Source organism: Sorex araneus, chromosome 5 (genome assembly GCF_027595985.1).
Source record: "Sorex araneus isolate mSorAra2 chromosome 5, mSorAra2.pri, whole genome shotgun sequence".
Taxonomy (NCBI): Eukaryota; Metazoa; Chordata; class Mammalia; order Eulipotyphla; family Soricidae; genus Sorex; species Sorex araneus.
Window position 1 is genome coordinate 63,241,985 of NC_073306.1, and position 15,198 is coordinate 63,257,182.

General features: G+C 35.3%; 1 protein-coding gene across 1 annotated transcript in view; it reads right to left on the reverse strand.

Moving 5' to 3' along the window:
* Positions 1-15,198, reverse strand: part of ERICH3 (glutamate rich 3) — a 128,371-nt gene that overhangs the window by 53,788 nt on the left and 59,385 nt on the right. The window contains exons 7-8 of the mRNA XM_055139337.1: positions 14,115-14,339; positions 2,703-2,886 (exon numbers count right to left, since the gene is read on the reverse strand). Of these exons, the coding sequence (XP_054995312.1) occupies positions 2,703-2,886; positions 14,115-14,339 (409 nt within the window). The remainder of the gene's footprint in view (positions 1-2,702; positions 2,887-14,114; positions 14,340-15,198) is intronic.

Consider the following 15,198-nt stretch of genomic DNA (forward strand, 5'->3'; position numbering starts at 1 on the left):
AATGATGATGATAATGATGATGTAATATTTTAAATATTTAATACCTACGTTTTCTATAAAAATTCTCTTTCGGTGCTTCAATTTTTAATAGAGTTGTAATTTTTAATTGATGAGGAAAATCAGAAAAGACAAAAGTAGCAATTTTATTTTCCCCAGATCTTCTTCCTTTAACCGCTAGTCTATACCATTATGGTTGAAATATTTTAAAAAAATTAATTAGTAAAATCACAATCTTTGACAAATGAGCTAAAAATAGAGCAAGGAAAGCCTCTACAGTAAATGGTGTTGAAAAACTGAATGGCATGTGAAAAGAAAGAACAGACCCCCATCTCACACCACGCAAAAAAGCCAATTCTAAATGAGTTAAAGATCTTTTTATAAAACCTAAATTCAGAAACTATATTGAGGAAACATAAGAAGAACCCTTCATGATATCAAATCTAGAGACATCTTCAGTGATTCAATGCCATTAACAAGCTAACGGAAGAAAAGATACATGACTATATAAAATTATGACACTTCTGCACTGCAAAAGAAATAATAAATAGAATTAAAAGACAACTGAATGACTAGGAAAACTTATCACCCACTATTCATCTGACAACAGGTTAATATCTAAGATATAAAAGCACACATGAAGCTTAACATGAAAAGAAAAATCAACCTCATCCAAAAATGGAGAAGAGACTAACAGAAACTTCCTTAAGAAAGATAAACAGAAAGCTGATTAATATATGAAAAATAGATAATATGTTTTGCATCACTGATCATTAGGAAAATGCATTGAAACAACAAATGAAATATCACCTCACACCAGTAAGGCTAGCACACATAGCAAAGAATAGAAACAACCAGTGTTGAAGTGGATGTGGGGATAAAGGAACCCTCATCCACTGCTGGCGGGTGGGACTGTCAACTGTTCAATCTTTTGGAAAACAATATGGACAATCTCAAAAAACTAAGAACTAAGCTTGCATATAAACCAGAAATTATATTTCTTGGCATTTACCCCCAAGAATCCAAAAATTTTATTCAGAAAAGACATTTGTGCTCCTATGTTTTTTGTATCACCATGTACAACAGCCAAAATTTAGAAACAACTTATGTCCAAGAACAGAGGACTGGATAAAGAAATATTGGTATGTATGTGAAATGAAATGCAACTCTATAAAATCAAAGTTATAATCATGCAGTTTGCCACTAAATAGAAGAAACTGGAGCATGCTATGCTGAGTGAGAGTTAGCCAGGAGAGGGGCAGACACAGAATAATTTCTCTCATATGTGGGATATTAAGAAGAGAATAGATATAAAGATAAAAATTTCTCTCATATGTGGGATATAAAGAAGAGAACAAATGGCCCATAGCAATAGAATGTGTGAACTCATCTACAAAACTGGGCTTACAGTTCTGGGTAAATGTATAGGGGCTTACGGGGAGACTCAGACAGTGGTGGAGGGAAGCGGACACGCTAGTAGAGGACTGGAGTCGGAACGCTGTCTGTGTGAAATCTCATCACTAACATTATTATAAATCATGGTGACTTTTAATTATTAAAAGGCTATGGACAGAGCAATAGCACAGTGGATAGGGCATTTGCCTTGCATGCGGCCGACCCAGGCTGGATTTCTCCGTCTCTCTCCGAGAGCCCGGGAAGCTACCCAGAGTATCCCACCCACACAGCAGAGCCTGGCAAGCTACCTATGGTGTATTGGATATGCCAAAAACTGTAGCACTGTCACTGCCATCCCATTGGTAATCGATTTGTAACGTCTCCATTGTGAAACTTGTTATATTCCAAAAACAGTAATAAGTCTCACAATGGAGATGTTACTGGTGCCCGCTTGAGCAAATCGCTGAACAATGGGACAATAGTGCTACAGTGCTACTATTAATAATAAAAGTACTTTCAAAAGTACTTTTGAAAAGTACTAAATTAAAATGACTTTTAGTACTTTTACTTCACAAAAGGTTTCTTAAGCAAGGAAAAATACATATTTATATAACAAGTTTCCCCCTTTTTGGTGTCTGGGATCAAAGTGTGATGTTAGGGCCTTCCAAGTACAAAGTAAGCACACAAGGCCTCAGTCACCTCATTGACCTCAATTCTCCCTTTTAATTCCATTTCACAAGACAAATTATTGACCAAAGTCACATCAGAATAATATGTGAAATCCTACATTGTGTATAATAATCACACTAACATGGACTTATGCAAAAGAAGGAAGAAATATACTAAAAGCCATTTAGCCAAATTCAAGTTATTTAGCAAGTTATTAACACTGAAGTTTATTCAATTTATGGCTTTTTATTTCTTAGCATATTTCTAAAGAACAAATTGGTAGTCTGATATTTCCTCTCAGAACAATGTATGCTACAATTCATGATGGCAATCCAAACAGTTAATTTGTTAATTTGGGGGACAGCTTATGCCTGTACCATTTTAATGATCATAAAGCTTCGTCCCCAAATTAATGTTACTAGGTTAAATCATTCCAAATTCTTCTGCAATCTTCAGAAGTGGTTGTCATGTGGGTTTCAATCATAGAGTAATAAATCTAGATTTACTTTTAGGCAGCTGGCTTATAAATCCCTGCATATGCATAATTTCATAGCGTGAACTCATTTTGATATTATACCAACAATGGCTTATCTATATAGTTTCAACTTGGAGAAATTTTTTAACTCAAATTTTATCTTTACCTTTTTCAAGAAGTTTGCCCTTGTAGACACAAAGGTTTTCTCCACCACAGTGCTGTTGATAAACTTTTATTTCATCCCGGAGATCTGGGTGATCATAATGAGATAAACGTACATTTTTTCCAAAGTACATCATTGTAATTGTTGCATTACTATGCAGAGGTATTTTATGAATCCTTTTTGGCTCCTATGAAAAACAGAAAGAGTGCTTATGCTTATTAACTAGCCACCTCTAATCATAGTGCATAGATATTATAAATGAATAAAACAAGTTTAGTTTTACATTCCCTACAGTATAACCTTTATAAAATGCACACAAACTTATGCCCATTATAAAATGAATTACTCAACCAATTATGCATTTTGACTTCCTATTCTTAATGCAAATTCTGGGTGTTTATGCACTTTTTGCTCTTTCTGTGTTTTGTATATAACAAAAATATCAATGATTCTTAGAGGAAATTGCTCTTGGCTTTAATTTTACCTGGTTCTCAGATTAAGTTAAAACAAATTAAGTATTTCTGACATAACTTTGTTCTAATATAACTTGACATTGATTGTGATTTCGCAATTATTGTTGAGTGCTTTGCCCTTAAAAACTGACAAAATATTTTTCCCTAAGCTTATTTTATGTGAGAAGGAGAGACAGATATTTAATTTTTTCTATGGTCACTGAGGATCTGGGAGAATATATGTTCTATTTCTGTAGTTATTCTGTTTCGCAGAAGGCATCCAGTTCAACAAAAAATATAACATTATTGCTATTTTTTAAAAATAGGTGAGCACTTTATTTAAAATATATTTCCTTTTTAAGTAGATGCAATAATACATTTTTAGAGCATTCAAACATAACATGCCACTTATCCTTCAAATAAGAAGGCATCGTATGTCCCCAGTAATATAGCTCAGTGGTAGGCACATGAGGTCTGGGGTTTGATGAAATGCTTCTTCAGAGACTTCATCATCTTGCCTTTTTTTTTTCTTTTTGGGTCACATCCGGCAATGCACAGGTGTCACTCCTGGCTCTGCACTCAGGAATTACCCCTGGCAGTGCTCAGGGGACCATAAGGAATGCTGGGAATTGAACCTGGATCGGCCACATGCAAGGCAAATGCCCTACCTGCTGTGCTATCATTCCAGCCCCATCATTTTGACATTTTTAAAGAATTTTGAAGAAAGATGCTATTGTTATAGCACTAAGATTGCTATAATTGTTTTTCAACTATAATCTTTACTATTGGTACTATTTTAAATATAAAACAGTAAGCTAGAAACAAAAAAACCTCATAAATTCATTGTCTATTATAAAATAAACAATAGACATATATAAGATAAATAAATCCTTTTTACTCCTATATTTATATTCCTAATTTTTTCAAAATAATAAGTGAGCATTATGTTTGTCTAAGAAACAAGGATAGATTAAGAAATAATAGAAGGAAGTGTAGGCAAATATGAATGGCTTGAAAACTAGAAGCTCTAGTAAGAATACTAGCAGTTTCAAGAATAACACAAAGGCCAGAAATTACTTTTAACCCATTTCACTTTTCTACAAATAAAATTTCCAATACATATGAAAGGTAAAGTGCACAAGTATTAGTGAAAGACACTATCTGATTTTACAATTCCTAACTGTGTTTGTTTGTTTGTTTTTTTAAGAAAAGATGCCATAAAAATTTCTGGGAAAACAACTGAAATATTTCCATATTTAAACCTATCCCCTCCCTCTCAGAGAAATTTTTTCTTCATATGATTCTATTTCTCTGCAATAAAAACCTGAGGAAAGAAACTTAATTAAGTGAAATTCTGCCAATGACAGTTTGAAAAAGTATCAAGGGCTGGAGTGTGAGATTTAAAACTGAAGCAAATTATCTTGCCTATGGACAAAAAGCTCACAAATAGAGATATAATCAACCGAAATATTTCAGGGACATCAAGAGCCATGAAGGTAAATCAGCAAACTGGAAAATTCTTAGCAGATTAGAAACATCTCCCCGAGTCTCGGGTGAAAGCAAAGGAAAGATGGTAGGCCTGGCTCCTCCTTGCAAAATCATCCTGTTTCCCCTTGCCTGAGCTAATGTAGTGCTGTGACATGCAGTGTTGCAGCCCACTGCACAATCAGCAGCCTAAAGTGAATCCAGCTCCAAGCACTCACTCAAACATTTAATGATATGGGTTTAAAAAAAAAAAGCTGCTCATTTTTGCTAAGTAGTACTTTCTAAAGTGGCAAGAACTCAAAGGTGAGCTTCTGGGAGATGAGCACAATATAAACACAAATAGTGGGATTAATGTGAAGGAAAGGCTAATCTCACTAGTACAAAATGAGAAATTGGAGGAGAAATGCTTCCAAATAAACTAAAAGAAATGACAGTTCTTCACACTTCTCATTTATGTATTTGTGGCTGGGGTTTCCTCTGTTACCCTCTCAAAAAAGTAGCACTGTCACACTGTTGTCCCATTGTTCATTGATTTGCTTGAGCGGGCACCAGCCACGTCTCCATTGTGAGACTTGTTGCTTTTTTTGGCACATCGAATACGCCACGGATAGTTTGCCAAGCTCTCAAAAAAGAAAAATATATTTCTTCGTTGGTCTGATTACTTTATTCTTTTTTTTTTTTTGCTTTGTGGGTCACACCTGGCAATGCAAAGGGGTTACTCCTGGCTCTGCACTCAGGAATCACCCCTGGCGGTGCTCAGAGGACCATATGGCTTGCTGGGAATCGCACCTGGTTCGGCTGAGTGCAAGGCAAACGCCATACCCATTGTACTATTGCTCCAGCCCCCATGATTACTTTATTCTTAAAAAGCTATTCTTCAGTTATTTCCACCAAATAATGTTTTCTGGGTTCTAAGAGAAATCTAAGAGAAAGTTGGTGGTTTAAATATATATGCTTTAAAACAAACAATTGCTTCTTTCAGGGAACTAAATTGCCTCTAGACTAATCGTCTTCTACCATACCCAAGAGACCCAGACTGATAACCTTTAAAAAGGCCTCGATGGTCCTTTATATTGTCCTTAATCAAGTAACAAAAATATCCATGAAACTTCAGTTTTATTTAAAGAGGCTCAAGGCAATTCATGCCCTGGCATAACCAAGAGTTATCTTCTTTTCTTCACCTTTTGAAGTTGCTTATGCTTGTACTCCCCCACCCTCCGCCCTTTTTTTCAGATTTCTCAGGTAAGTACAATCTCAGCTGACAAACAGCAAGTGACTTGAGTAGCTAACAAGTCAGGCATTTTATATATTTGCAATACTTCAATATTTAATATTCGTACAATATATTCACACTGGGTCTCAGCCACACACAGATCTGTATGAAAGGTTAAGAGATTTATATAGATGCCAAAGTATCAGTTCTTGTGAATATTGAGTTCTCTCCATTCATTTAGCTAAACCTTGATCAACTCTGCACATAAAATCTTGCTGAAACCACCAACTTCTAGTTAGAGATCATAGAATCCCATCCAAAACAGGGACACATAAAGAGTTGATTTTATTGGGTGCAGATCAGAGCATACCTTCCAGCTGTCCCAGAAAATTTGAATATATGTTTTCCTACCAATTGCTTTACTTCTGTACTGTGTCCCTCAACATCAGTCACCTCCTGAATATCAGAATTTTCTATGCTCCCTGAAGAGATTTGACTCTCCTGTTTAAGCTCTCCAACAATTGACAGTACCCAGGCATGAGAACTAAACATTTCTCAGACAACATAAAATGTCTTATATTCCCCAAGTCCTGATTCCTAATCATAGTAATTTTCTGTTAGATTTATACGAGAAGCAACAGAATGAATTGTAAAGGTCTAAACACTACCAGTGCATTTTTAATTTTTTAAGCTTAATTTTTAAAAATTTTAGTGACCATGATTTACAATATTGTTAATGATAGTGTTCCATGCATATTATGTTCCAACCTGACCACTTCTCTCCACCATTGTCTCCCCTCAGTACCCTTACCTCCCTGCTATACTGAGCTCTCTCTTTAATCTCCAGACCTATATAGCTATGTGAACCACATATCACTGAAACTACTTCCTTATATTCCTTGCTTTCAGTGAAGGACAGTGTCTTCCTTCTCTCTGCCTCCAGAGTCTTGCCAGTGCTGGGTCCTAATACACACTGACCTGAACCAGGCATGGGAAAATTAGGCATTCCCTCCTTCTATCTTTTGCTGAGACAAAAAGGCTACAATAGTTGATCTTGTTCTTGTCCTAAATCATTAGGTTCCCACACTTATAAGAATTCAACAGGCACCAAAATATGAAAATTGATTTTTGGTTAATAGGGGCCCATCAAATGAAACAGTACTAAAGTGATTAAACCTTAAGAAAAAATATAAAAAACAATACAGAATGGCAAGTATCCCCCGTTTGATTCTGATTACTTAAAGGGTGACAATTCTGGAGAGACAGAATAATGCTCCAGTGTTCTCATCCTAAAGGATTAGGAAGTGGTTGATCATGATATAAATCTCCTTACGTCCTCCTCACTCTACTCACTCAATTCTTCTGCTTCAGCTTTGTTTTGTCCTCTTCCGTTCTCCTTTGCTTTTTTTTTAAATTAATTTATTCTTTTATTGAATCACCATGTGGAAAGTTACAAAGCTTTCAGGTTTAAGTCTCAATTATACAATGCTCAAATACCCATCTCTTCACCAGTGCACATATTCCACCACCAAGCATCACAGTATACCTCCCCCCTCCCCCCAACCTCCTCAGCTCCCCACCCCGCCTGTGTAACTGATAAATTTCACTTTACTTTCACTTTATTTTGATTACATTCAATATTTCAACAAAAAACTCACTATTATTGTTTGGAGTTTCTCCCCTCAAAAGTCGGACATGCTGAAAAGGAAGCATTTGATAATTTGTTTTCCATTGCTGAGAATGAAGAGATATGAGGTTTAGTGGCCGCAATAGCGCCACATGGTTTTGGATTTCTGTATTTTAGTATTTTAGTAACTAAGTCCAGAGAAATATCTGCCAGAAATTGCATCATTGCAAACTTGTACCTCTCAGCTACTTTATATTCCACATATGAGTGCAATCTTTCTATGTCTGTATCTTTCTTTCTGACTCATTTCACTCAGCATGATACTTTCCATGTTGATCCTTATATGCAAATTTCATGACTTCATGTTTTCTGACAGCTACATAGTATTCCATTGTGTACATTTGACATTCCTTTTGTCTCTCTCTCTCTTATCATATCATACAACCGTTATCTGTTGCTGATTACTGCCATACCCCTATGGAAGTAATTCTATCAACCCTTCTCGGGTGTACCAGATTTTAGAGTTTGGGGATGCAAAGTCTACACTTGCAAGTTTCCTTCCTTATCTGTTTTAACACAGTAAAGTAAGCAAATTTGTCAGGAGCCAGAAATTATCCAGCTGTGTATTTCTTTTGCTAGAAAGGCCCTGTAATTAGGGATTCTTAATTACTGGATCTTCCCTTAAATTCCAACTATTTCAAAGACTCCCAGAAATACCTTCAGTACTCCCATTCGTCCAGGATTTGTTCCACTATGCCAGCTGCTAAGACACTTTGTTGAATTGACTTTTTAGCTGTTTTTAAAGTTCTTTTTATTGATATAGTTGCCAAACTGCAATGCTAATTTTAAGCAAAACATTGTTTAAAGAAAAGTGTTTCCTACAATAAATCAGGCCTACTATAAAATATGTTGAATCACCACATATTAAAACCAGGCTGATGTTTTTCTTTTCTATTCTCAAATCTGAGTCGACTAGTGAGAAAAACGAAGAATAAAAAAAAAAAAAGATAATGTTTTGACTAGGATGGGAGATATTTTTAAGTCAAACAAAGAAATGAAAAATTCCTCAGTAAAAGCTATTACATTTTAGAATTTCTTTCTTGTTGAAATAAGAAATCCATTACTGAAAGACAAACTTGATTTTCATGGTATTTACCTAGATGAAAAAGTATAAGTAGTTTTTCTCCTGGATAATAAAATAAATGAACACAGAGTTAACAAGTGCTTAAATAAAAGTAAATCACACATCCCTGCCTTCAATAAGCTTCACAGTCTAGGAGTAGAAGAAATCATGAGTAAACTATACTTAGAATAAGTGGAATATAGTAAGGAAAATAGGTAATAAAGTGCTTTTGTAAAGAAGAGATGGAACCCCAGTATAATATTTAGAAATATACTGTAAAGTATAAGGCCTTTGAGAGGGTTGGAAAAGATGGATAAGATTACCACATTTATTTTAGAACTCGCAGAAAATTGATAGAAAAAGATTTGCCTTTCTGATAGAGATACCAGCTAGAATAACAAATCTTTGTTTGTGTTGAAGAAATGCCTATCCAATTTCCATCATCCAATGAAGTGCTTAACCAATTTCCATCTTCATAGAGAGTGAAGTCTCAAGAGGCAACAACAGCAAAAAAGTGTGACTGTCAAAAAAGAATCATGGTATGTATAAAAGAAAAACTAAAGTGGTAGAAGTTAAGTCTAAATACATTACTAAAAATAATTGTAATTGGATTAGACTTGCTAATTAAAGGAACAGAGAATTTCAGATGGCAACAAACATAAATACCCATATGCTGTATAAATATATTCAAAGTTTAAAACTTTAGACACCATAAGACTTAAAATAATACACACACATATATATACCCATATAGTATATCATATATATACACATATGACATATATATATGTGTCCATATATTAAATATATGTATATATTATTTTAAGCCTCAGGATGACTTTACCTTTAGTTTTATATATTCTATGTATATATTTATATAAACATTGTATATGTATAGCTATATAATAGATTATATGGTAATATATTGTGCATATCTACATATATAGCGCCATAGCACTGTTGTAGCACTGTCATCCCATTGTTCACTGATTTGCTTGAGTGGGCATCAGAAATGTCTCCATTGTGAGACTTGTTGCTACTGTTTTTGGCATATTGAATGCACCACGGGTAGCTTGCCAGGCTCTGGGATACTCCAATAGCTTGCTGGGCTCTCCAAGAGGGATGGAGGAATCGAACCCAGGTGGGTCGTGTGCAAGGCAAATGCTCTACCCACTGTGCTATCACTCCAGTCCTACATATATATAGAAAGTACCAATTTAAAGAAAATGATTACTATTAGACAAGTATATCAAATGATAAAGAATCACTTTACTAGAAAGTAAAATAATACTAAATCTGAGCATATAACCAGATATTCTCAACAATAAAAAAACAGAACTTGACATAATTACTAAGAGAAACTAACAAATCCACATGTACAAAGAATGAATTATCATTAATACTCAGGAACTAGAATCATGGAAATTTTAAAAATGAATGGTAAGCATATTAAAGTATGACTAGCATAGGTAGAATTTCTTCTTATTGATTGCATAAGAAATATTTTTTTATAAAATTGTTGGAGTTCTCTCTGACATGTCCCTTGACCACTACAGGTCCTTGGGCCTGTAGGGAGTTCCCTGGTCCTGACTTTTTTGGGAACCAGGCTATTGTCAGGGGGACCTGACATTTTTAGGAATAATTCACCTTGATATGCCAGCAGCTGATGGCTTAAGATGTGGAAAGCAGATATCTTTGGGTATCAGCAACACTTCGATCTTGCCTCTAACTTAGAACATCAAGCACAGAGCTCTAGCAGCTTCTTCTAGTCATAACAGTAACCCTGCCTCCCTCTGCCACTACTCGTTAGTGCACTTAGGCATTCTCCCTCAGTCTCTATTTGACCATTGCCTTTTCTACTAGGACTTTGGCATATGACTATGAGTCTATGGCCCGTGCAATGGCTATACCTAAGCCATCCTGTGTGAGAGTCTTTGAGCAGTCACTGCCCTAGACCAACAGACTGTCTCCTCATTTCAGGGGTCCCCATAGTTACGAGATTTGTATAAACTTTTGTTGTATAAACTCTGCTTCCATGTTTAAAGGTTTGATGATAAAACCTGCTCCCGGTGTTTCAAGAATATATGACCAAAAAAATATATACATCAGTCCACAAATACCATAGAATCAAAATCAGAACAAGAATAAAATGCTTTTTAAAGCAAGATTAAAAGGAGTTCTCAGAACTAAAAGTAAGTAAATATATGGAAAACTTAGCCAAATGTATAAAATATAAAACTGAAATTTCCAAGCAAAGACAACAGAGAACAAGAAAAATAGATAAAAATGTTCAAAATAGTAGAGCTTCAATCTAATTAGATCCAATATTCTCCAATTAATAATTACTAAAAGAAAGAACAATTCTTTAAATGTTCTGTGATGAAAGACAGACATGCTAAGTTCTGTCAAAGTCAAGATGTTGCTGAAACTACACTACTTCTAACAACTGCAATGGGACACACTACCTCAGATGCTCATCTGTGTGTGATTTGTCATAACCATGTTGGAGAAGCTGCTCTTGTCTGTGGCCACCTCCAAATGCCCCAACCTTTGAGACATGTCCAGTGTCTGGTTTACACTGACTATAACAGACGCTGAGGTCTACAGAACTCCACTCTTCTATAGCCTCTCTGACTTCTCCAGAGGAGACCTTTAAAAAGTCAAGAAACCAAACCTAGATATGATCTCGATAGAATATCGAAGATCCTATTCTTCTTATCTTCACCTGGAAATACCTTCATTTCCATTCCTGTTATTTGGTTTAGGCTTTCTTCTGAATATTTGTCCAGAAAAGTGACAGATTTCCAAATAAAAAAGAGGACTTGATTGATGTAGAGTCAGTATTGTGGTTGCTTGAGGAAGTAGTAGTAAGGACTGTGATGCAGTCAATAAGAAAAAGGGGCTCATAATATAACTGTAGCATTTTAATTTTTGTTAAGAATTAATGCCAGGGCTGGAGCCATAGCAGAGGGGGTAAGGCATTTGTCTTACACGTGGCTAACCTGGTTTGATTCCCAGCATCCTATATGGTCCCCTGAGCACAGTCAGGAGTAATTCCTGAGTGCAGAGCCAGGAGTAAACCCTGGGCATCGTTGGGTATGACCCAAAAAACAAACAAAAGAATTAATGCAATGCATGTACCTGATAATGTTATTTACTGTCAAGTTATCCACATGGATTGTATATAATTTTGTGACATATGAGACATTTTTATTTTCTCCTAAGTAGAGATAAGTTGGAGTTTATCTCAGTAGAATGCTTTAATATAAGAAAATCAAAAGCTGCCACCAAGCAGAATGAGGAGACTCACTATTTTTGCTAGGTGGAAAATCTCACTCCCCAAGTTAGCTTTCTTCTTGATTTGCAGAGACCAATGTCAGCAAGAAATAGAATCTAAGTGACATGTTACACTCCTAAACGGAAACTTTGATGCATACCATGGTTCTGCTATCCATGGAGGTAATACACCTGAGACAGGAACCACCATGTGGGTACACAAATTGTAGCTGACAAATAAAACATGATAATATAAACAAAAAAATGATAAACTAATTTATCTGGGATCACTTTTTTAAATCAAGCTAGAGTAAACTACTATTCAGATAACACTGCAGCAGGAGGATAAAAACAGAAGGCTGAGGCTAAAGAATACAAAACTTAGGTTCCTATATGTAATACCCGGACATTTAGAGAAGAGAGAGAGAAAAATATTAAAAAAGATTGAATGCAAATTAGAGAGGATAATGACAGCACAAGAATCCATAGGTAGAGGAAAAGTATTTGATCCAGGACACAGAAAGAAGGAAAATAAAGAATGAAGGATATAAAGCTCTATCAGAGACAAAAGAAGAGACTTGTTTAATGTAGAATACAAAGGAGCAAATTTGAAAACCACAAGAAAGAGAGCTCCAGGTTTCTGAGGAGTATATTGGTGGATAATTGCTGGCAGAGGGGATGGAAAGACGAGTGGTGAGGTGTAAGCATGGTGTAAACAATGCACAGACGGGTGAGAGTTGTTTTGGTTTTGATTTTGATTTTGTTTTTTGGGCCACACCTGGTGGTTATGCTCAGGGCTTCTGGCTCTGTGCTCAGGGTTTATTCCTGGTGGGATTAGGGGAACCATAAAGAGTACTGGGGATTGGACCCAAGTCAGCCACATGTGGGGCAAGAGTCCTACTTACTGCACCATTGCTCTTATCCTGGTGTTTGGTTTTCAAGTGGAGAGCCACACGGGGCTCTACTCCAAGCAGCATATGGTCTACATGCACACTGGTATTTAACTACAAGGCTCTGTCAGGGAAAGGTGATTATCTTATCATCACAAGAGTTACAATTAATTACTATTAACTATATATGTACACAATGAAAATGAAGTGCTCTTTCGTATTATAGTCGTGGTCAATATCTCTATAAAATTTAAAATGAAATGATTTCTACATATTATATATCAACTTTTTAAAAATTATTCTAAAGTAAATTTTAGTAAGATTGTGTGTAGAATGCACGTGGCCGACCTGGTTTCGATTCCTCCATCCCTCTTGGATTGCTTGGCAAGCTACCGAGAGAATGTCGCCCACATGGCAGAGCCTGGCAAACTACCTGTGGCATATTCGATATGCCAAAAACAGTAACAACAAGTCTCATAATGGAGATGTTACTGGTGCCCACTCAAATCGATGAAAAATGGAAAAACAGTGCTGCAGTGTGTAGAATATTATGCTTTGAAGATATGTTTGGGTTCTGGTATTTTCCCAATTAAATGTTAGGATATGTTCTGATAAAACGTGTTTGAATTAAAAAAATAGAAGAAAATTATGTAAAAATAGATATAATACAAATAAAGTTTGACTACAAGATTTACTAAGATTTAAAAATAAAATCAGTTATGTCAAATTAGTCTGTTCAGCTGAACTACTCAAAATCTTTTCTTTTCAAACTCTTCCAAGATTTACAGTGACACAGACAAAATTATCATATTTCTATATGTGGAGCATATATCATTTAATTTCACAAATTATTTTATTATGAAACTAGCTAGAAATACAGTGCATATAATTTGTGGAACATAAGAAAATGTAATATGAGACTGACACTCAAGGACAGTAGAGACAAGGGCCAGGAATCTTACCCCATAGTTGGGAGACTAAATCATGAGCTGGGGGAGAAGGCAGCTGGAATAGAGAAGGGACCACTAAGGCAATGGTGGTTGGAAGAATCATTCAGGATGGGGATATGAGTAGATAAAGGACCAAACATAATAACCTCTCAGTACCTGTATTGCAAATCATAATGCCCAAAAGTAGAGAGAGAGTATGGGGGAAACTATGTCATGGAGTCAGGAGGAGGGTTAGAAAGGGGGGGTATATTGGGGATATTGGTGGTGGAGAATGTGCATTGGTGGACGGATGGGTATCTTTGTAACTGTATCTCATGGTGATTCAAAAATAATAATAAAATAAGAAATACTGTGCATTGTATTTTGCGCTTAATTAATAAAAGAAAGTTCCATAATCACCCCAATAGCATTAATGTTTGGTTCAAAGTCATTTGTAGCTGTGGTTGGACGAAATTGTCTCCTTCTCCATGTTTCAGGTCTATTTTCCCTTGTGACCTTTCTACCATGAGGATGTGATGGAGGAGGAATAGGCACCAGGTAATTGTTAATGTTTGGAAGTAGATATGAATTCATTTCCTGTGAATTGTCCGTGAAGTTCTTGAACTTCATCATTGCCTTCTTGCCCTGTAATCATGACAAAAGAACCAGTGAAATTAGAATCAGTGACCCAACTTAACCTAAAATTAAAAAAAAAAAGGCTATGATTAACAGCACACAAGCATAACTAATGGTGTATACCTACTTGAAGCTCTCTGATCTGTTGGGGGCAAAAAAAACCCTCACAGCATTTTGTTGTATCTGCAGGAAATTTAACCTCCCTTGTTTTATATTCTTTTTAAAGAACATTTTAAAATCAAACACTTATTTTTATAGTACTTTTAAGATTTTTCTTCTCTCAATAATCCATTGAATATATGAAGACCCAATTAAAACATTAAATAAAAAGAATTCTGAAGTATTCTATGATTGGATAATCTAGGGCTGGATAATCCCCCTTAACACTATTAAGGAGTATTAGTACTTTCTTCACATTCTGATTTCACCTATCCACATATGAAAATATTCATTAATGAGATCAAGGAGCTAAACTTATACTCTGTTCCAAAGACTCTATTAGGCTTATTTTCTCCTAGAAATTCTATGTGTAGAAATAAATCCTCCAACTGTACAAAGTACAGTGATAATCTGCATAAGAGGATATATATATGTACACACATTTATATGTAACTAATTTAGTTGAGCTACCGAGTGCATCAACAGGAGAAATTTAACTTAGTTTTATTACTGTCAAATTTGAAGATATAAACTTGAACACAACTTTAATAATTTTCTATAGTATGCCAATTAATTTTATTTGAATTTTAACTGATTTTTGGCCTACTTAATCTTTGTCATTTTTAAGAAAGGAAATTCATTCTCCAAACATTTATCATAGTTCATATACTAAAAGCAGGTTAAATTAAGGCATGAATACTCAGTATTT